This window comes from Engraulis encrasicolus, chromosome 6 (genome assembly GCF_034702125.1).
Source record: "Engraulis encrasicolus isolate BLACKSEA-1 chromosome 6, IST_EnEncr_1.0, whole genome shotgun sequence".
NCBI classification, from domain to species: domain Eukaryota; kingdom Metazoa; phylum Chordata; class Actinopteri; order Clupeiformes; family Engraulidae; genus Engraulis; species Engraulis encrasicolus.
Window position 1 is genome coordinate 21271421 of NC_085862.1, and position 21832 is coordinate 21293252.

Genomic DNA, 21832 nt, shown 5'->3' on the forward strand with positions numbered 1-21832 from the left:
GTGTGTGTGTGTGTGTGTGTGTGTGTGTGTGTGTGTGTTCAAATTGGCAAACGAACAACCAAATGAAAGAAAAGGAGGGTGGGGGAATGGAGGGGTTGTGTTCTTGGCACCATCCTCTTGTGTGTCTGCAAAGACTGCTTTGCACATAATTGCATTTTCATAAAACCGGCCAGATCAAAAGACCTTTTTTGAAGATCAAGGACATCCATCAGAGTACCATTACTTTGAAAGCTAAAGCACTGTGGTGAATCTGTGTTGTCTGCGAAGAAATGGCTTGAGTAGGGACACAGCTAGACATTTCGGGCCCAATAAAAGATTACGTGCTAGCAAGGCAATACCATCAAATATAAAATGAATAGCCTTCAAAGCGCCCTCTGTCCCTTAAAAAGCTGCTAGCTCTCCCTTCCCTGCCAACCCCTGAGCTTGGGCCAGTTGACCAAACCAATGGAAGACGCTGCCCTTGCATCCTGAACTTCTTAGGCCGAGGCATGTTTAGGCATGTTTGCTGTGTACCTTAAATTACATGAGCAAATGCATGCTACAGAGTTCACTTGCGTCAGGACGACTGGAACACTTTGCACAATACTGGAGGTATCATCTGGAGGCAGACAGCCAACCGGGCTCTTATTAATGTTTTCCACCATTGTTTGACTTTACCGCAACCTCAACAGGGAAGTTTGGAAGATCTCCCCTCACGGTTTTGTCAATATTGCACCGTACGTACACATCTGCATGGCAACATGTTTGTGGACGAAATGTGCCCGTGCACACATATTCTGCAGCAAGCATGTCCAGGGCCTTTTATCTCAGTAACGCCACCTAGTGTAGAGAATTGATCGACCATTCACACAACGTGTGTGTGTGTGTGTGTGTGTGTGTTTGCGTTTTGTAAACTTGGGAATCTTACCAGAATCAGAGCTCTGACTCTTCTCTACAAGAAATTCACGAATGTTCTCCACCCAAAGGTAGAGGATACTCTCACCGGTATTCCCCCTAATAAGACAAACATGTTTGTACTTATTATACTTGGATACTACTAACCATCATAACCATCATCATCATTATTATCATAATAATATAATCAATGGGAAAAAATCGAGTCGATATAACAATAATACTTATGTACAATACATTTATATTACATTACATATGCTGTGTAGTAATCTAAATATCTATAGAGGAGCGTTGTACTTACAGATATATTTCCTCCAGTCTGTTGGACAGTTCCATCCTTTCGGGCCCTCTCAGCCACCCAGCACTGAAACAGAATATGCAAAACAACACTTTTTTTACCTGCAGCCCTTCAAAGAACTACTTGCATGAACGATTAAGCTGAAAGAGGATGGAATAACTCCTGGTCAAAATTGGATGCAACAGAACGAAAACTTCATTCACATTTTAAATCGTGAACCTCCTGTACTGCATGAAAAAAAATTAGTTGCTATGACAACACAGGGAGAGTATGAATTTTAACTTGCAATCCAAACTGAAGACAAAGGTAAACACAATATCCTCATGCTAAATCTTCACGCATGCAAGAAAAGGATGCCGCACTCAAACAGCGTTTTGAACAACTTGTTATGATGTGCCGGTTTAGTTTAGCTTAGTTTAATGTTTATTTGACAGGGAAGTGCAGTGTAAAATTGAGATAGATTATAGCCACGAGGATCATTTTCAGTCCCTGGAAAGGAACTGATGTTGAGTTATTGCAATTATCAATAATAATAATAATAATAATAATAATAACTAGACTGCCTGTGCAGTCGCCTTCGACTGCTTAAGGTATATCCCCGAAACGCAACGCTTCCAGTCCCCCATCATTCCTACCACTCCCGTCCACCTTTTCATAAACGTATATGATAAATACAAAATATTAAAGAAATATATTTAATATCTATACATAGATCAATGACGTGCATAGGCTTAAAACCAAATGACTATTGTGAAAATGAAGCAAAAAATGGGGCAAATGGTAACACTGTTTTAATGGTTCACTATTACAGTGAATATACCACATTAGGTACAGTGTAATAACCATTGTAACAATATTTCATACCATGTTATACCAGTGTAACACCATGTACCAATTTTGTACTACATCATGTATTTTTGTGTAAGTGGTATTACATGGTATTGCATATTGTTACACTGGTATTACACTAGTATTACATGGTATTAAATATTGTACACTGGTTATTACACTGTACCTGGTATTGCATAATGTTACACTGGTATTACACTAGTATTACATGGTATTAAATATTGTTACACTGTACCTAATATGGTAGATTCACTGAAATGGTGAACTGTTAAAATAAGGTAGTACCGGGCAAATCAATCCACCCAGTCAGAATAAAAATTCCGCCATTTTGAAACTGTTGACCTCCAAACTCAAATCAGTTCATGAACCTACCCTAGAGCATTAACACACCAAATCTGGGACAAATCCATCTGACTGGTCAGAAGTTATGAGCCAAACAAAAATTCGGCCATCTTGAATTCAGCCATCTTGAAAGTGTTGGCCTCCAAACTCGAATAAGTTCATGAACCTACCCTAGAGCATTAACACACCAAATCTGGGAGAAATCCATCCACCCAGTCAGAAGTTATGGGCCAAACAAAAATTCGGCCATCTTGAATTCAGCCATCTTGAAAGTGTTGACCTCCAAACTCAAATCAGTTCATGAACCTACCCTAGAACATTAACACACCAAATGTGGGACAAATCCATCCGACTGGTCAGAAGTTATGGGCCAAACAAAAATTCGACCATCTTGAATTCAGCCATCTTGAAAGTGTTGACCTCCAAACTCGAATCAGTTCATGAACCTGCCCTAGAGCATTCACCCAAAAAATCTGGGACAAATCCAAACATCCGTTCAAAAGTTATCGCGTTAACACAAAAGACCTTACGCGGCGGCGGACGCGGCGGCGGACGCGGCGGCGGACGCGGCGGCGGCGCACGCAAAACCATTACATCCCCGACGCTCTGCGTTTCGGGGATATAATAATAATAATAATAATAATAATAATAATAAAACTGTGTGACTATGTAAATGATTATTAGTATAAGAACAGCATTGGCCCTAAACTCCAACACAAGCTACAAGACAAACACTGGAGCTACCACCACCACCAGAGATATTGATCCAGTGGTGATAACAAGCAATACCTTTGCACTGTTAACACCCACTCAGACAGAGATTCACAATGTCTGCAAAAAAAGTGCAGTTCATCAGCAGAAGACTTCAGGCAAAAGTGTAGAGAGCAGGATTCAGAGCCTTCTAGCAGTATATGGATGTACGATGAAATGTTTCCTGTCAAACTTTTGTTAGTCAAGACGGTGGAGGGCTACAATCATTAAAGGGACACTGTGCAGGAAATGGTCAAAAAGGGTACTGCAACTATGCTGCTCATTGAAACTGGGCTGCCAATTGCCAAATTTGATCTTTACATGAATGTTTTCTAAGTAATAAACAAATATTTTCTAGTATGGTCCAAGTAGAGTCATTTTTGCAGCTAAAAATGGCTATTTTTGGAGATTCAAAATGGCGGTCCATGGAGAAGGTCCCCCTTTTCATGTATGAAAAATGACATTTTCCCAGTCATAATGAATACTTTGAATTTGATGGTGGTGGTAAGTATTCATGAAAAATGTAACATTAGTGAATGGACAGCATGAATTCTGGAAATAAACAACTAAAAATCTCACACAGTGTCCCTTTAACAAGGTGATGTTCTGCAGTGTCATATGAAAGATGGTATGAAATTCTACAAAAGTAAAAATGTCTCATACAACTCTAGTGCTGGGGGGAACCCTGTGTATGGAAATGAGCCATCTGATTGGAGATCTCGTTTGCATGGGACATTTCATTCTGAATTAACATTGTTCCAAATAAACTTAATTCTGCTTTGAATTAAATATATTCAGAATCAAACTTTGCTAGCCACCCAAATAGAGTGGGTGGCTTATTCCTCTTTTAATTGTGAATAACCTTATTTCTCTATTCCATGAAACTATTTAATTCAGAATTATTCATTCGGAATTAAAAACTTAATGTAACTGTAGCTCCTTTCTCCACCACATTCCCTTCATCATGTGGCAGTGTGGGTGTTCAGAAAGACAAGCTGATCTGAGACCAACTGTAGATAACCAAGGTAATGGAGATCAGAGATGCAGAGTGGCCAGCTAGTGCAAGTGCTGTCTGTTGTTGCTGGACCCTGACCAACACAGCCAAGAATTTTCGATTTCAGTTCTGGTATAAAATCAGTGTATAGAGTAATTGTTCCCTGAAATTAATGCATACAATAAATAAGCAATTTGATATTAGAAAAAGTAACTGTTCAATGGATTTACTTGTATAGAAAATTCATAGAATAGACCAAAATGTATCACTAACATTTGACTAATCAAAGTGTACCCTTACTAATGTAGTGTCTAGTCTGGTGTACTAATCAAAGTGACACCTTTGGCATTAATAATAGCCAGTTGTGGTTCTACAGATTCATTACCAGGATGAGATGAGGTCCAGAATTGCCTAATGAGCTCTATGAGCCCCATGCAAGCAAAAGTTGATGTCTCCTCCTGTCGATCCATACAATGCCGGATGATATACATATAATTTGAAAGAGGAGAATCTACACTTTTCAACGATGTATGGCACTGGCTTGCACACTAAAACATCGCTGAGACAATGGATCATGCATTCATAAGTAGGTTCATTCTGATGGCTAGAAAATCATGCAGCATGCATGTCAGCAAAACAAAGGAGTTGATTGTGGATTTCCGGAGGATACAACACCAGCCACACCAGCCAATTTACATCGCTGATACTGTAGTGGAGAGGGTTAAGAGCTATAAATTCCTAGGAGTCAACATCAAGGAGGATCTCAGCTGGTCTCATCACATCAATTGCATCACTAAGACGGCTAGACACAGGCCCATTACGTTAAGGTACGCAATGTAGGCAGTTGCCTAGGGCCCCCGAGTAGGTGGGGCCCCCAAGGACGACAGGTTATGGACCCAACAGCAATGACGATTTGAAATAGCGTTGTAATAAGGCAATGCCATCTTTACGAAGGGCTCTGCTGCGAGGGAAGCAACAGCGCCTCCCTAATACCCCCTGCTCGAGGGCCCCCCCCCTTCCAATAGGCTTGCATCAGCGACATCGACGTGAAAATGTCAATTGCCAAAAGGTGCAACGACAGTGTAGTCAAAGTACCCCCATCTCGAGGGGCCCCACTCCCAATTTGTTCAACCGTCAAATCCAGCGCAAATACAAACTGAAGATGAAGCTACATAATCTCTCACTGGATGTTGCACAGACGCCAGTTTACCGGTATATTACATTTTTGGCTCAAGACAGTTGCTTTTAAAAAAAAAGTTAATCTTGAAGTTGTACTGCAACCAAACTGTCCCAGGCCAGTTGACATCGCACAGACAGCGAGATGTTTCATTTACAGCGTTATGTTTTCAAAAACATCTGTGAAGCATTAATCCATGTGCTGTGCTGAAACAAGCACTGGGCAAACGTCGATTGTTCAATAACGCACCTTTTTTTCGACACGGAACTGTTTTGGATGTGGATAAACGCAAGAAGAAACGAATGAACAATGTGCAATGCATATGACCAATATTTCGGATAACACGAGTCACACAAGTGCGCTGGGATAGCTAAATTGTAGCCCAATTTCTTCCTATTACTATGGATTACACATTGTAATTTGGGACCATGATTGTGGAAACGTGTGGATTACAGTGAGAGGTTGGGATACATTCTGGGATACATTCTGCGGTCAAGACAACTCAAGGTAAGGGCACCGGCGTATTGGTCCCCTATAATTGACACAGTTGTCAACCTACGTTACTCCGTGGTGATCCTTGGTCGCTAGTATTTGTGTTTGCTGCGGTATTACTAATAAAACAAACATTTGGATTGTATTTTCAAGTGCGCGATGGATGCAATACGAAAAAAAAATCTCGTCGGGTAGACCCCCCCTGGCGTGGTTTAGAATTCTTGCTACCAATATCACATCCCCCCAAACCCCCCACTGTGCCTGCTCATTCGTTTTTCAGCCTTCAGTTGGACTAGGCCTATTGTTGTATGAGTCAATAGTTGGTTTTGCACAAATGGAGCACAATTGGTTAGATTTTAAAAGTGGTTGGAAATATTAGACCTTTCTTTATTTGAGATTGGCAATGCAGATCATGATTTTCGTGGTAGGGTCAAAAAATCTGATTGGGCCATATAGGCATACTCCATCATACTCTCATGAGAGATAGGCCAGGTTAAACTGAACATTCAATTAGCCTACTTCATGAGCGGAGCCTACTGAATGGAATGGGCTATATTTGCTCAGGTCTTTCTTCATAAAGTTTCATAAAATGAACTGTAGGGACTAGTTATCATAACTAGATTGCATTTCCTCACAGGAAATGCTGGTGTATGCTTGCTCTTTATGCATTCATTGCCCTTCATGCATGTGTTACCCTGCCACAACACTGTCTATAAGGTGACTTCTTGTTTGTTCCATTTGATTTCTATGGTTTCTGTGACATTGTGTTGTAATGGTAGGCTATGTGACAATGACTGAAGTGGCATCCAAAAATTGTCTGGCCCATCCGAAACCCGAAACAGAAGTTCTGGCGCCGTGGCTACCCTGTCAGGTGCCCCCGCCCCCCCGCTTGAAAAAAAAAAAACGCCCTAGGGCCCCGACAACCCCTTTGCCTAGGGCCCCCAAAATCCTAGAAACGGGCCTGGCTAGACAGCGACTGATTTTTCTGAAACGGCTGCACAGATATGGAATGGAGAGTAGAATACAGCCCAACTTCTATCGCTGTACAATAGAAAGCATTTTAACTGGTAATTTCACAGCCTGGTATGGTAACACCACTGCCCAAGATAGGAGAGACCTCCAACGAGTCATCAAATCTGCTCAAAGGACAATCCAATCAGATCTACCCAACATCCAGGATCTTTACAACCAGCGGTGTCTGAGGAGGGCCAAACGAATCATAGCTGATCCGTACCACCCCAGCTACACACACTTCACCCTTCTACCATCTGCCCGGAGATACAGGTGCTTACGTGCTCACACCAGCCGACTCAGGGACAGCTTCTTCCCTCAATGTATCAGACTGTTGAATACAAAATCACCAACATAGGAAGAAATCCACTCATAACATCTCCCCTTTCTCCAACCTGCCATTTTTTCAACTTTTTAAATATATATTTTTTCCTACTTTTTTCTTTTTTTTTAACATTCTTTTTAACTTTTTTTTGGGACTCCCAGAGCAGGGAATCTTTTCATTGTATATATATGTTAGTTTCATATATATACACATGACAAATAAAATATCTTGTATCTTGTATCTTGGGCTACTTTGACTTGAACTTGTGGACGAGGTGGCAACTCAACAAGTGTCATACACCTACCATTGGAAAGGGCAGAGGCTGCGCTTTCCATTGGTTCCATGCATTCTCTAATAAACCAAAGAAATGTCGGTAGAAATGGACTAAAACTTGTATTTATAATATGTGTAATAAATGGGTGAAAAAGTTTGGTCCAGTTTAACCAATTTTATGGGTAATCAAACCTTTTTTCACCTTTGGCTGTTCATTACTTTCCATTGTTCCATTTCGAGCTATTGAAAAGATGTCTGCGACTTGAATTGCAAAAAAATATGGAAAAATGAAGGTGACCCCAAACTTTTGAACGGTAGTGTATATATATTTTTTAAACCTGTTTTGAGTGCATGCTTCACGCGTTCGCATTGGCTCTCGGTGCCCTTCTGTTCCCCTGTATAGCATTGGGTCAGCTGACGGCGCCCCTGCTTTCAAGTTAAAGCTCTGCCGGCCACATGAAATGCTCAAGAGGGCAGCATATCGCCCCCGGGCCTGAGTTTACCCACCTTTGCACTGACAGAAGGAATTCCAAGGCACTCGCTTTAACAAAAAGTTATTGTAATGCAGTTATTATTGGTCATACTAGACATTAAAAAGAACCAGATACATTTCAGCAGTCATGCCTTCCTCAGGGAGTCAAACTAAGAGGGCTCCCAAACACCAGAACAACTGATTTGCATTGATATTCAAGGTCAAGGATGGTCTTGACAAGTGACTGACATTCTAACATCTTTGAGTTGTCCAAATATACAGATCAAAAGAGCAACCTATTCCTATGACAGTTGTTGTTTAATCACTCTCACCTACTAAGATGGTTATGTCTGGGGTTAATGAGAAATCGTTCAATTGCAAATTTGTATTTCAGTATTGACCCATTTAAGCCTGATGCTGCATACACAGTAAATTGACCTAGGCGCCTGGAGTGACACATTCAATGCACAGATGCTGCATTCAGGCTCTTGAGGTTTTAGTTTTTTATTAACACTGTGTATATATTACAGTTGAATGAAATCATTCTAATGCAAGATGAGGGTCCTTGGTTTTAATTGCAACTTATTTCACGTTTGTTTTCATGTGCTTCGAAGGAAGATATATTTAGGCTTTTATAGGCTGAGGGCACCTTTTTCCCAAAAAGGGCTCACGTATTCTGCAGGTGTTTTTTGCAGGTGCCTTAGGCTTAAATGGGTTCAACCAATTAATTTGTACAGCATTGAGTTTACACATGTTTGTTGTTTCCTCCGATATTTTTTAAGCTGTCTGCAACCAAGTCAACCAGTTGGCCATGCCAGTGGTGTAAAGCCCCTCATAAAAAATTACAACAGAAGAAGGCAAGACCACCGCAACACTTTACTTTCTTGTAAAGGAGAGCGCCTTGGATTTCCTTCGGTTTGTGCATCTTCAGTTTTTGCCCATCCAAAGGCATCTCAATCAAACTTTTTTTCAGAGTTCAGAAAGCGCTCCTGAACATTTGTGACATTCTACCTTATCATTTAAAGGGCCAAGTTTCATTGACATCTGTATTGTTCAGGCCATGAAGTGTCTGATTTCACACAGAATGACACAGGAACCTCTCCAGAATGTTTTACTGAGAACGACAGGATTCTGACATGTGTGTGGTTCTCGTATGTGCCACTGAAAGTGAATTGCTTTCAATATCATTGTGAAATTGTATAGAGTAAATTGTACATGTGAATAACAAGACACTCCATTCTATCCACTCCACTTCTATTCTATTACAGCCACGTGCTTTTTTTCCACTCTTCAACAAACCAGTAAGTAGGCTATTATATGGATAGCACCTTGCATTCATCAACAACAAACACTTCAGAATGGACTTACTTTATTTGATAAAGGGGTGGGGCACTGCTGGGGTAATCTGGAGGTAGAATCGTCTACAAGACAAAGTCAAGACATTCACAAAACAAATCATGGCGAAGAAACAGATATCATATGCTAATAAATTGTGTTATAGGGTTTACCTGTAAACAGGCTGTCCATTTTGGATTGTCTGAGCTGTCAGCTATTTTGATACAAAAGATTCTTGACGCTTCGTCAATCACACACCATTCGTCACCATATATGGAGGACAGGGCTTCAATCTCGTCAATCTGCATGAAATAAGATGATTAGACAACATAAAGCAGTTGCACATACTGGACCAGATCAGATTCTGTTTCGTGAATCAGCCATTCGTGAACGTGAATCGGCTACTAAACAGTACTGATGTGGATGATGGTTGGTAACTGATGTTGATTCGCCTACTGTATCTTGTATCGTTTAGGTATTACTGTTCCATGGTATATGAACTTGCAACTTCATTACTCCATTGACTCAACTTTCTGATTTATATTTAACCAGCTGAATGCGTCGGTGATGCTTATTGCATTTCAACCAGTACAGTACGATCACATACCTGAGACTGCAGATCTCTCATATCCTCTTGGGCCATAACTTAACTATCTCCCTGCACTCATATCGTAAAGGGAGTCCACGTTGCAAACTCCACAAGTCCACTGCTTCACAAACAGCGTAAACGTAAAGGATATTAGCGTACTTTCTATGGCCTCAGGCAAAACTCAACACCGGCAATGTTTGAACACAGCGAAAGCACTGAGCTAAAAAAAAATAAAACTGTAAAGTTGCCAAGAAGAAGTTAGCCCTCTGTACATGTGTTTACAGTACACGCTTCCCTACAACCCACGCCCCTAAACCAATCAAAGAGCAAAGCCGTCTTGACGCTTCCTCCTTCTAAACCAATTAGATCTTCCAAAGGTACTGCGCGTTCACATTTTACTTCCGGGACATTTTATTTGTGTTTTAATTCTACTTGTGCAATTTTTAAAAAGTTTTTTTTACTTTAAGTCTGGTGAGTGACATAAAGAGTTTTTGAGTTAAGTATTTTGCTTGTTTTGTCTGCTTAATGCATTGTATTTCGCCGTAAATAACAAACTTATTACGATTTCTGAACACGGATACGCACATACTAAACATATATGATTGCAAACATTTTAGGTTTGTTTTCATACACAGTATTTGACTGTAGACTATTTAAATACTTAGTTCCAACTTTCCTTTTCTCATGCAAGACCAGCAGCCTTGTTGTGAAAATATGCGCGTGCACGCGCAGCGCTAAATCCCTCTGGGCAGTCTTGTAAAGAGGGTGGCCCAGCCAGGGCTGAGTCTCTGGCTAATAAGTTAAGTCGCCCTTTTTCACAGACTGAGACTTCAGGCCATCGTTGGAATGTAGCGTTGGTGATTGTGAAACCTGTTTCAGCCCCCTCCACTCTCTTTTTTTTAACCAGGAACAGCGCGAGGCTTAGGACATCACATCACATGCTGGCTCAAGAAGGAGGGACAAGTTCCCCCTCTTCTCTTTAGGCTACACAGCAAAGGCAGCTGGTCCATCGACTCAACATTGGTGAGAACGGAAACATGAACTGAGCGTCTTTGGTACCTGTCAAACAACATGCTGGCACATGACAGGCTGTTGTGAATGGTAAGTTCACTCGGGTGTGTGTGTGTGTGTGCAACGTAAATAGGCTACTGAATACTGTCATCCCACGTAGCCTAGCCTATCCCACATAGAAAGTGAGTTCTGTTATTTGTCACTCACTCACTCACCCTCCCTCATTTGTTGACTCATGGAAGTTTGGAGCGCAGTTTCTCCTGTAGGGTACTGGAATTATAAAGGGATGTGCGGTCAGTGCTTATCTCGGCATCAATATTACTGTTTCATGTAAGGCACACTGTATATTTTCTCTCTTTCTTTTTCTCCATATATGGGTCCTGCCCGCCCATAGTTGTGTAGTCGCTGTTATGTGGTGTCATTGGTTTGTTGACAGTTCTGAATTGTTTTCTTGTTGCGTTACTTTTGACAGGCATTTGACAGATTACATAGGCTAGTAGCCTAATTAGTTTTCTAACAACAGCAGTAATTGGAACAGTTTTGTCATTTATTCTACCCTACCACTGTGATGCCTACAACTTGTGTGTAGTGGGCGTGTCACGCATTGGACAAAGTTGATATCTTGTTTTATCGATCAGCAAAGTGCAACAGTGTAACAAATGCAATTGATTAATGACAGATATCAGTCAGGTTTTCCAAATCTTGCACATAGGCTAAAGCACTGTTGAGTACAGACTACGAAGAAGTTGAACTGAGGTTATTTAAATGTTTAAGTAAATAAGGCATCTGATGACAGACTTGTCTGTCTGGTTTATCAAAACTAGAGTGCGCTTTCATCTGAGAAGACCAACAAGTGATTGATCTAATACCTTTATCTTCGAGACTTAATTTGAGCATATGGCTGTCAAGTAGTTGACTTAAAAGTTTTGATTACTTTTCTTTCTAAGGTTTTGCACAAAAGGGCTTCTTATGGGGTTCGGATTTGCTGTGGTTTCATATACTAACTCTTCATCAATGCATGACCAAAGACAGACTGAGTGCTGTAGCATTTTCTCACTAGTTGACATCTCAGAAAACGGTAATTGAATCCAACAAAATATTTGTGTTATAGAGAGGGATGTTCTATGATTTCACTGAGGCTTGGTATATCACTGTATTCACGGTGCATATGTCCATGGGCCCCATCCCCCCCTGACTTAAAACATGACCATGCCATTACTATGTCATGCCAGTCGTTTTGAAAACGTTTAGTTTTGGGTGCAGCCATTGTTTGTGACATTTCATAAGGTTTCAAAAGCTGGTATCCGTTCGAACTTGTTGTGGTTTAAGCTTGGAGGCAAAACAGGGCAAACCTGTTGATGAAAGCGGCCCAAAAGTACCTTGGGAATATTTCCCTCCAAATTCAATGCAAGACAGAAAATGACTGAGGGCCCAAAACCACATAGATACAACTGTATTTTGCCATGTGTACATTTTAGCCATTTGCTGAAGCGTGAAATAAACTGAAATATGCCAGAAGGAATCACCTGAAGCTACCGTTATGCCAGAGGCCATTTGATTTCTCCGTCCCACATTACCTGGCGTACAATATTCTCAAGTAAGAAGGTATCTTCGACAGAGTTTGAAATGACTTCGACCATAAACTAGAGCAGTGTTTCCCAACCTTTTTTGTCCTGCGTACCCCCTAAGACATTTTGTCATATGATGAGTACCCCCTCGCCCTCACACATGCTCTGTTAGTCAATCCCAATGTGACCACACTCAATATATTTGCTATTATTAAATTTTTCCGCGTACCCCCTGAGGTGTGCTCGCGTACCCCCTGAGGTGTGCTCGCGTACCCCTAGTGGTACACGTACCCCTGGTTGGGAAACACTGAACTAGAGTCTGAGACTGAACAAGTGCATCTATAGTAACAGAATGCTTGACGATGGTATAGGTAGGTAGCAGACGTGATGTAATGCGTGACACCCCTGGTCTATCCATTGGCAAACGGCCAGCAGCATTCCGCTCAATCTTGTTGAGAGCCCACACAAAGGCAGCTCTGTGCCCTCGCCAGCATCTGACACGAGGCTCCTCATTTCAGGCTAAATTAGCAGCACATCCAAGCTACCTTTTTATCACAGCTATCTATTCAAATGTCATTTCCCCTCAAATATACCAAATCAGTGTCCTGGTCAGCCAGGTTGGAGAACAGCAGCGATGAAGCGCAAGAAATGAAGCCTGTCCAATTGGGAAGGATTGTTATTGGTTTCTTTCTGTTTATTATGTTGATTTTATGAAAACACATTGTGTATTCATGGAACAGAGTTTTTTTTCCCCTTTGGATTTTATATCACAGTTTTAATAATGTTGTTGTCATGGGGACAGAAAGGAACTATCTTGAAGCTGAATGCAATTTTGTTATTACAATATGTGTCTGTCATTGTCAGCTGACAGATCAAACCAGCATGGCATTCAAAAAAAAGAAAATCATGTGACCAGGTCATGTAGATGGTTCATAGTAGCAGAAATTCCTGTTCAGTTTTCGTCTTATGACCTTTATTATAGAAATTGCATGTCATGCTCGGTATGTGGCATTGTTTCAGTGATGCTCGTGTGTGTGTGTGTGTGTGTGTGTGTGTGTGTGTGTGTGTGTGTGTGTGTGTGTGTGTGTGCGTGCGTGCGTGCGTGCGTGCGTGCGTGTGCGTGTGTGCGTGTGTGTGTGTGTGCGTGCGTGCGTGCGTGCGTGCGTGCGTGCGTGCGTGCGTGCGTGCGTGCGTGCGTGCGTGCGTGCGTGCGTGCGTAAAGGATACCAACTAGCAGATTTTGGCGGTAGAAAGTTAGTAAACCTCTCACCCAAAGCCTCATACAGTATCGGTAGCGCTGAGCTATTGGTCTGGACCTTTAGCTCAGTGGTGTCATTCTGTGCCTCCCATGCTCGAACTGGAGCATGAACTGGTAGATCACAAGTTCGAGCCCTGAGTGGGCGAAGACCTCAGTTTTACATATGTGTGCTCCATGTAGAGCCCTCCAGCTGTATCGTTTCAGTGATGATCTTGTGGCTGTGTGTGTACTCCTGTGGCTCTTGTGGTGTGTGTGATGCTGTGTCAGTTATACTCTTGTAGGAGTGTGTGCGTGCTCCTATATCAGTGATGATCCGTGATGATCTCTGTGTGTGTGTGTGTGTGTGTGTGTGTGTGTGTGTGTGTGTGTGTGTGTGTGTGTGTGTGTGTGTGTGTGTGTGTGTGTGTGTGTGTGTGTGTGTGTGTGTGTGTGTGTGTGTGTGTGTGTGTGTGTGTGTGTGTGTGCGCGCGTGTGCATGTGTGCGTGTGTGCGTGCGCATGTGCTCCTCTTGCCCCGTGCAGAGCCATGGAGGAGCTGGAGCCTGAGGAGCAGTTCCTGCGAGATGCCAGGAACGGGAACCTGCAAGGCATCCAGAGGCTCCTCCTGTCCAAGATCAAGGAGGAGGCCAAGATCGACATCAACTGCAAAGGTTCATTATTTCATAGGGATCATACAGAAGCACTAATCATTCAGAAACACTAATTTCTTATTCATTTGACCCTGCTTTTATACACTTAAAAATATAACCCCACTTGGCAAATGCACTTATTTTTCTGTACATTTCCTGTGCCCTCCTGTGTTGAATGCTATGGATTTTTTTTGTCGTTTGAAAGTCACCTTGGATAAAAGCGTCTAACTAACTAATGTAATGTATTGTAATGGAATGGAATATTTCATAGTTTTATGCTGTAATGCAACCATTATGGCCACTCCGAATAGGCACAGTGACTAACTTTGCCGCAGGGTGGTAACTTTGATCTTTAAATGCTTTTGGCGCAATAGTATACATTGTTTGTTTAAAATGTATTTGTAGAATTCCCTGTGTGGCTCTGTAGTGAAATACAATATTGGGTGTAGGTACTGCAGAGGCATTACATGGTATGTACTGAGCGTCTTAACCCATTTAAACCTGATGGTACGCTGCTTTGATCTAGGCGCCTGGAGTGACAGACGCTGCATTCAGGCTCTTGGGATTTTTTTTTTTTTTTAATTAAAATTAAGAATGTGGGTATGTTAGAGCTGCTTTTAAATGGAACTTGTAGCTTTTAAATGGAACTTATTTCATGTTTTATGTGCTTCAGAGGCTGAGTTATTTATTTTTTTATAGGCTGAGCGCACCTTTTCCATAAAGGGCTTAAGCGTTCAGCAGACATTTTTGCAGATGCTTTAGGCTTAAATGGGTTAAGAGGCATGTACTGTACGCCATTAACTCCATCCTCTTGTCACCTGTTATAGGCAACCAGGATTCATTAGTTCTACCATACAATGCCACATATTCCAAATGACTTGGTTTTATCTGTCTGTTTTAACCAGATTATCATTCAATCAGCCAATAACCTAGTTGAATTGGACAGGCAAAACCAGGTCATTTGGAATACTGTATGTGGCACTGGATTGTTGACTAATGAATCCAGGTTGCCCATCACCAGAGAGAGTAGAGAGAGAGAGGTTCCATTGGCCCATTGTTTCCGGGTTCTATTATTGCAAGGGGGAGAGGGGGGAAATCCCCCTGTAGGCAGACCTAAGGACTGTTCTATTCAATGCTAGGAGTATTATGACACGCCCCTTTAGGCAGACTGGAACCTGGTCATGTTGGGTGCCCATAGTAACCTATTACATTGGCATATCTCTATACTTAAAGAATCTCTGCCATCACTGCTTGTCTCACCTTTGCAGGAAAGAGCAAGTCGAACCTGGGCTGGACCCCGCTCCACCTGGCCTGCTACTTTGGACATAAGGGTGTGGTGGAGGAGTTGTTGAGGGTATGTATCTTGGCCTATGTATGAGGGTGTGTATCACTTCATCTAGTATCGAATTTAGGAGTATTATTAGGCTGGTGTGTATATACAGTGCCCTCCATAATTATTGGCACCCCTGGTTGAGATGTGTTAAAAGCCTTAAAATAAATTCAGTGTTTATTGCAGAAGAATACTGTCACACTGAAAATTGTAGGAAAATGTAGCCTTCAACTCAAATGAATTGTAAGAAAATAAAAAAATCCCTGACTAAAAAATAATTATTTTTCATTAAATCACCTGTTCCACAATTATTGGCACCCTTAACAATTCCCAGGAAATAAATATAATTGAAGCATTTCTGTCATTTCTACAGTAGTTTACAAAGTTTACCAGAGTATGTAGGAACATTTAATTAGTAATTCATCACTTCCTGTTTCCCTGGGGTATAAATATGACGTGACACCGAGGCCATTTCTCTTATCCACTCTTAAACATGGGAAAGACAAAGGAACACAGCATACAAGTGAGGCAGATGTGCGTCGACCTTCACAGGTCAGGCAGAGGCTACAAGAAGATTGCCACTCAACTGCAGCTGCCCATATCCACTGTGAGAGGAATAATTAAGAAGTTCAAAACAACTGGAACAGTGGTAAACAAGCCTGGACGAGGACCCAAGTTTATTTTGCCACCACGCACAGTGAGGAAGATGGTAAGAGAAATCAAAAGATCTCCAAAGCTCACTTACAGAATTACAACAAATGGTAGCATCCTGGGGTCACAAAGTCTCCAAATCAACCATCAGGCGCTGTCTACACGCCAACAAGCTGTTTGGGAGGCATGCACGGAGAAAACCTTTCCTCACTCACAATCATAAACGCAAGCGTCTGGAGTTCGCCAAGCGGTATTGGGGCTTCAACTGGGACCGTGTGCTTTGGTCAGATGAGACCAAGATTGAGCTTTTTGGCAACAAACACTCTAAGTGGGTCTGGCGTACCACGAAAGATGCGCATGCTGAAAAGCACCTCATACCCACTGTGAAGTATGGGGGTGGGTCAGTGATGCTGTGGGGCTGTTTCGCTTCCAAAGGCCCTGGGAACCTTGTTAGGGTGCATGGCATCATGAATGCTTTGAAATACCAGGACATTTTAAATCAAAATCTGTTGCCCTCTGCCCGAAAGCTGAAGCTGGGTCGTCACTGGGTCTTTCAGCAAGACAATGACCCTAAACATATGGCCAAATCTACACAGAAATGGTTCACCAGACACAAAATCAAGCTCCTCCCATGGCCATCTCAGTCCCCTGACCTCAACCCCATTGAGAACCTGTGGGGTGAGCTGAAGAGGAGAGTACAGAGGAGAGGACCCAGGTCTCTGGATGATTTAGAGAGATTCTGCAAAGAGGAATGGCTGAAGATCCCTCTTTCTGTCTTTTCCCATCTTGTGAAACATTATAGGAGAAGATTAGGTGCTGTTTTGTTGGCAAAAGGGGGTTGTACAAAATATTAACACCAGGGGTGCTAATAATTGTGACACACATTATTTGATGTCAAATAATTATTTCTTTATGTGGGATTTTTTCCCCACTGAATAAATGCACTTGTATTGAAGGTTGGATTTTTCTCTTTTTTTCCATTAAGGTCCCATATTATTTAGAAAAAAAATAAAATAATTGGAAGCTAAAAAACACATCTCAACCAGGGGTGCCAATAATTATGGAGGGCACTGTATATTTGTAAGTGCTTTGAGTCAATGGTTTTAGTTGTGATATTGTATAAATAAATTTGTATTCGTTGATTGATGAAATGAAAGCCAACGATCAGTGATATGTGAGCATATCATGACCATTGTTGGTTTCCAGTTTTATTCTTGATTTTTTTTTTAAGCATTGCTGTTGTTTATATAGGCAGGAGCTGAAGTGAACCTGCCCAACAATGTTGGTGACACTCCTCTCCACAAAGCAGCCTTCACTGGCAGGAAGGTAGGATGGACTCACCATACTTTAGATCAAACACACACACACACACACACACACACACACACACACACACACACACACACACACACACACACACACACACACACACACACACACACACACATGCACACACAAAAGGATTGAATGCTATGTTGTCAGGGCAGCACACCGGTTTATTGTTCTTCTCCTCTGCAGCTTTCTTGTCATTGGACTTGTTGGCCTCAAAGGATGCAGGGTCCACAGTGTACAGGCACTCGGTCCACTTCCCATACAGCATGCACAGCTTCCTTTTACTGAAGGAAACACAATCACATAGATGTGCAAAACATGTGGCACTGGAGGACAAGGCATGAAAAAGATGAAATGACTACAAGAAAGAACAGAGGACAAGAAACTTTTCACCTAAAATCCCCATGTGATGGTAAAAACTGTGAGGGAGGTTGGGATGTACATGTGATGTGCTAAGGGAAGTTGGGGGAGGGGGGGGGGGGTCATGTCATGTGCTGAGGGAAGTTGGGGTGTACATGTCATGTGCCATGCTGTTGCTGTTGCTTCACTGACACACACACACACACCCTCTAGGAACAGTATGGGTGCTGGACTAAGGCACAAACTCATACTGAGATCTAGCAAGTCCCCGACACCAGAGCTGCCATCAATTTCTTTTTTTTTAAATGACATCTCGGGTCTGCGCCTGTCATTGTATAGCTGTATTTCTGACTTTATTTCTTGTTTGATCAGAATGGATTTAGCAGACATCAGGTTGCACTCGTGTCACAACAGAGCATTTGTGATTCCTGTCTTGCTGTGTTGGAGTCATTTTTGCAGAGGGATTGTTATTTTTTTGTCTTGACAGGAAGTGGTGATGCTGTTGTTGAAGTACCATGCCTGCGCCACCATCATCAATGGGACGGCACAGATCCCTAAAGATGTCACCCAGAATGAGGAGATCAGGAGTATGCTGGAAGGTACAGCAACATTACTGCATCTCTTGCCGATTGGGGTTATTTCTCCTCACTCCTTCAAAGCGATACTGCACAATTTCTGGAAATAAGCGAATCCCCCACCTTCTTTTGAGTTAAATCGTTGATTTTTACAATTCTTCTGTACTTCCAGCTGTTCTCTTAGTCTGGTGAACTCTGATTCCAAGATAACGATTATTATTTAATCTTCTATGATTCAATTACATATGCTATCTTGAAAGTAGAATTTGCATTGCCAGTCAAGAGTGGCAGGAAGTACAGGAGAAAGGTTAAACTCAATGATTTAACTCAAAAGAAGATGGGAAATGATCTTATTTCCTTATTTAAAGCATCATAAAAGCATCAAATATGAAAATTCAGAGGACACCGTGCACTGCTTACTGTTTCCCCTTATTTTATTTTTTGGAGCGAAAAATAATAAAATAAGGAAAAAGAACAGTTAGCAGTGTGCGATGTCTTCTGAACTTTCATATTTGATCACCTTTTCCTGCCTCACAACTGCATCTGTATTGCTGAAGGCTTGTGCACAAGGACTCTCTTGAACTCTCATCATAAAAGCATCTTCATTGAGTTTATATATTTATAAGAGCTGCAACCTGAAGTGAAATTATTTATTTGTTTGCATTTGTACATACACTTTCAATATGAATTTTATTCATAATCCTCTGGACTCATTTTTCTCCTGCTTATATTTGTTGAACCCATTGATGCCTGAAACACCTGCAAAAAAACACCTACTAAATGCCCAAGCCATTTTTTAGGAAAAGGTGCCGTCAGCCTATAAAAACCTAAATATCTCAGCCTCTGAAGCACATAAGGCATGACATACTTTGTATTTCAAAGCTAAGCTCACCACCTTGCTGTAGACACTGCTTATTCAGCTTTAACATGCCACCAGTTTTATTTTAAAAAAATGTAAATAGAGGGTCAATATAAAGGGTCAATGTGCGCTACCTACGCAGCATCTTGCTTCAATGGGTTAAACTTCCAATCAAGATTGAGATGTACATATTGTAGTGATATGCTTAACATTGCAGGGAAAAAAATCTTTCTTACACTCTCTCCCCCCCCCCTCTCTCTCTCTCTCTCTCTCTCTCTCTCTCTCTCTCTCTCTCTCACTCTCTCTCCTCTCTCTCTCTCTCTCTCTCTCTCTCTCTCTCTCTCTCTCTCTCTCTCTCTCTCTCTCTCTCTCTCACTCTCACTCTCTCAGCCCTTATGTAAATAACTGTCTCTTGTATTATTTGTGATAATCTGTGAGGCAGATAACATTTAGTTTGAGGTGTTCAACCTGACACTGTGGTGACATTTCAGTCAGTAGATGGATCAACCTTTGTTGAAGTGTTTCCTTCGTTTCTTTTTTCACTACCAGCCGCAGAGAGAACAGAGGAGAGAAAACTGGAAGAACAGCTTTTGGAGTCGTCGAGAGAGGGGGCCGTGTCGACGCTAACCCAACTGGTGAGGTCACTTGCTGTGCAACAGAATCACACCTGTCAGCATCTCCACTCCTCTCTCGCTCTCTCTCTCTCGCTCTCTCTCCCACACACACTCACCTGTCAGCCTCTCCACTTCTCTCTCTCTCTTTTTCTCTCTCCCCCTCCTCCTGCTTTGTTGACATATGTCTTGTGATTCCGTGCAGCAGATGAATACACAGTACACTTTACATATCACTCTTTTTTTTCTCAGCAGAGTTGAGTAGATCATTTGAGCAGTCTTCTCTCAATTTCTCTTCTTTTCTTGACTGGGATTTTCCCTGGCAAGACTAGATACATTTTCCCTGTACCGTATTCAAAACTTAATTATTGGATGGCAAATGTGGTGCAACTTCTGTAGTCATTCCAGGTAGTCATGATATGCAAGAGTGCACAAGCATGTGACCTGTTATCTTTTGGCTCATCTCACTGACGGAAGTCCTGTGTTGCCTCACTTCATACGTACTGTTTTTCTCGTGCAGCTTTGTAAGCATTACTGCAAGCTTTCCATATCCCATAACATGTCTTATGCTCAAATCCTTCACCATGGCAACAGTGTTGCTCATGCAGTCTATGCAGGTCAAAGTTGTTCTGTTGTTAACCCCTTGGTCTCACACCCTCCTTTAAACAAAGGGGCCTGTATGAGTATACGGAACCATTGAATAGATGTTCAGCGTCTGACTAGTCCTTCCAGTCTGTCTTCAGGTCATGAAACTGTCGATTTTACACACGGATGGTATCTGCCTTGGTAAATTACGGTTTCGCAAATGTCACTGAATATTTTCGCACTTCTTGAATATACACTTCTGTCACTGGAAGACCGTGTGAACCTGCTTTACCTCCAAATGTTTCTTAACCACGACATGCCATTAACCCCCAACCTCTCATGGCAGTTGAACAGGAAGAAGCCGCCTGACATTAATTGCACTGACTTGTTGGGGAACACGCCTCTGCACTGCGCAGCCTACCGTGGACAGAAGCAGTGTGCCCTAAGGCTGCTGCAGAGTGGAGCCAACCCCAACATAAAGAATAAAAATGGTAAGGTGTAGGGCTACTGGATTGTGGGTAAAAAGCAACATCACGATTATTCCAGGCAATATTGATATCACAATATTTTGACAGGAAAAAAATGTGCCCAGCAATTCATAATCTTCCCTACCATTCAGCAGCGTTAATGGAGAGCCATAGAGAAACACACACTTGCCTTGTGCTCTGCCTGAGTTTTGGTTAGCAAGTTTGCTATTGGAGGGAATGTATTGTGCATAGCATAGCCTACTTTTTTGGCAGTGTAGACAAATGGATATAAATGTTTCAACTCAATTTTATGATATTTAATATCGTTTCACTGCAAAATCTATATCTACATCTATAACCTATCATCAAAATTCAATATATTGCACAGCCCTAGTAAGGTGGTCATTTCTTCTCAAAGGATAGAGGGTTTTCTGCACATGTTGATGTTTTCTTTGAAGATGCAACTATTTCTGGAGGAATGACTTTGAAGCATGCAAAAGCGAAACAATTATGCTATAATTTAAAAGCTGACGTTTCAGTCAGTCAGGCCCTCATCAGAATACTGTACTGACCGAAATGTCGGCTATCAGAGGGTGGTGTCGATTGCTCTTTTTATGCTTAATAAAAGATGGTCAATTCTGAAAGTGCTTTTAAGTTGATAGTGATTTTGGGTTATAGTGCATTGGAGAGGCTCTGGGCACATAATGAAATGTCACTAGCAGCCAAACCCATGCAAGTATTTGAAATGAAATTATTCCAGCTGAATGTTAACACATTCTGGAATTTTAGTATGGGC

At 41.7% G+C, this 21832-nt stretch overlaps 2 protein-coding genes across 6 annotated transcripts in view; one reads left to right on the forward strand and one right to left on the reverse strand.

Moving 5' to 3' along the window:
* Positions 1–10101, reverse strand: part of impact (impact RWD domain protein) — a 71671-nt gene extending 61570 nt beyond the window's left edge. For both annotated transcript variants that reach the window (XM_063200885.1, XM_063200883.1), the window contains exons 1-5: positions 9820–10101; positions 9386–9514; positions 9246–9298; positions 1196–1258; positions 908–993 (exon numbers count right to left, since the gene is read on the reverse strand). In XM_063200885.1, the coding sequence (XP_063056955.1) occupies positions 908–993; positions 1196–1258; positions 9246–9298; positions 9386–9514; positions 9820–9855 (367 nt within the window). In that variant the 5' untranslated portion in view covers positions 9856–10101. The remainder of the gene's footprint in view (positions 1–907; positions 994–1195; positions 1259–9245; positions 9299–9385; positions 9515–9819) is intronic.
* Positions 10102–10558: 457 nt separating this feature from the next.
* Positions 10559–21832, forward strand: part of osbpl1a (oxysterol binding protein-like 1A) — a 41877-nt gene continuing 30603 nt past the window's right edge. For 3 of the 4 annotated variants that reach the window (XM_063200879.1, XM_063200880.1, XM_063200882.1), the window contains exons 1-7: positions 11052–11142; positions 14160–14287; positions 15535–15620; positions 17499–17573; positions 18427–18538; positions 19923–20008; positions 20916–21060. In XM_063200879.1, coding sequence (XP_063056949.1) covers positions 11099–11142; positions 14160–14287; positions 15535–15620; positions 17499–17573; positions 18427–18538; positions 19923–20008; positions 20916–21060 — 676 coding nt within the window. In that variant the 5' untranslated portion in view covers positions 11052–11098. Of the gene's footprint in view, positions 10903–11051; positions 11143–14159; positions 14288–15534; positions 15621–17498; positions 17574–18426; positions 18539–19922; positions 20009–20915; positions 21061–21832 lie in introns of those variants that run through there. The other variant, XM_063200881.1, reaches the window with a different exon arrangement.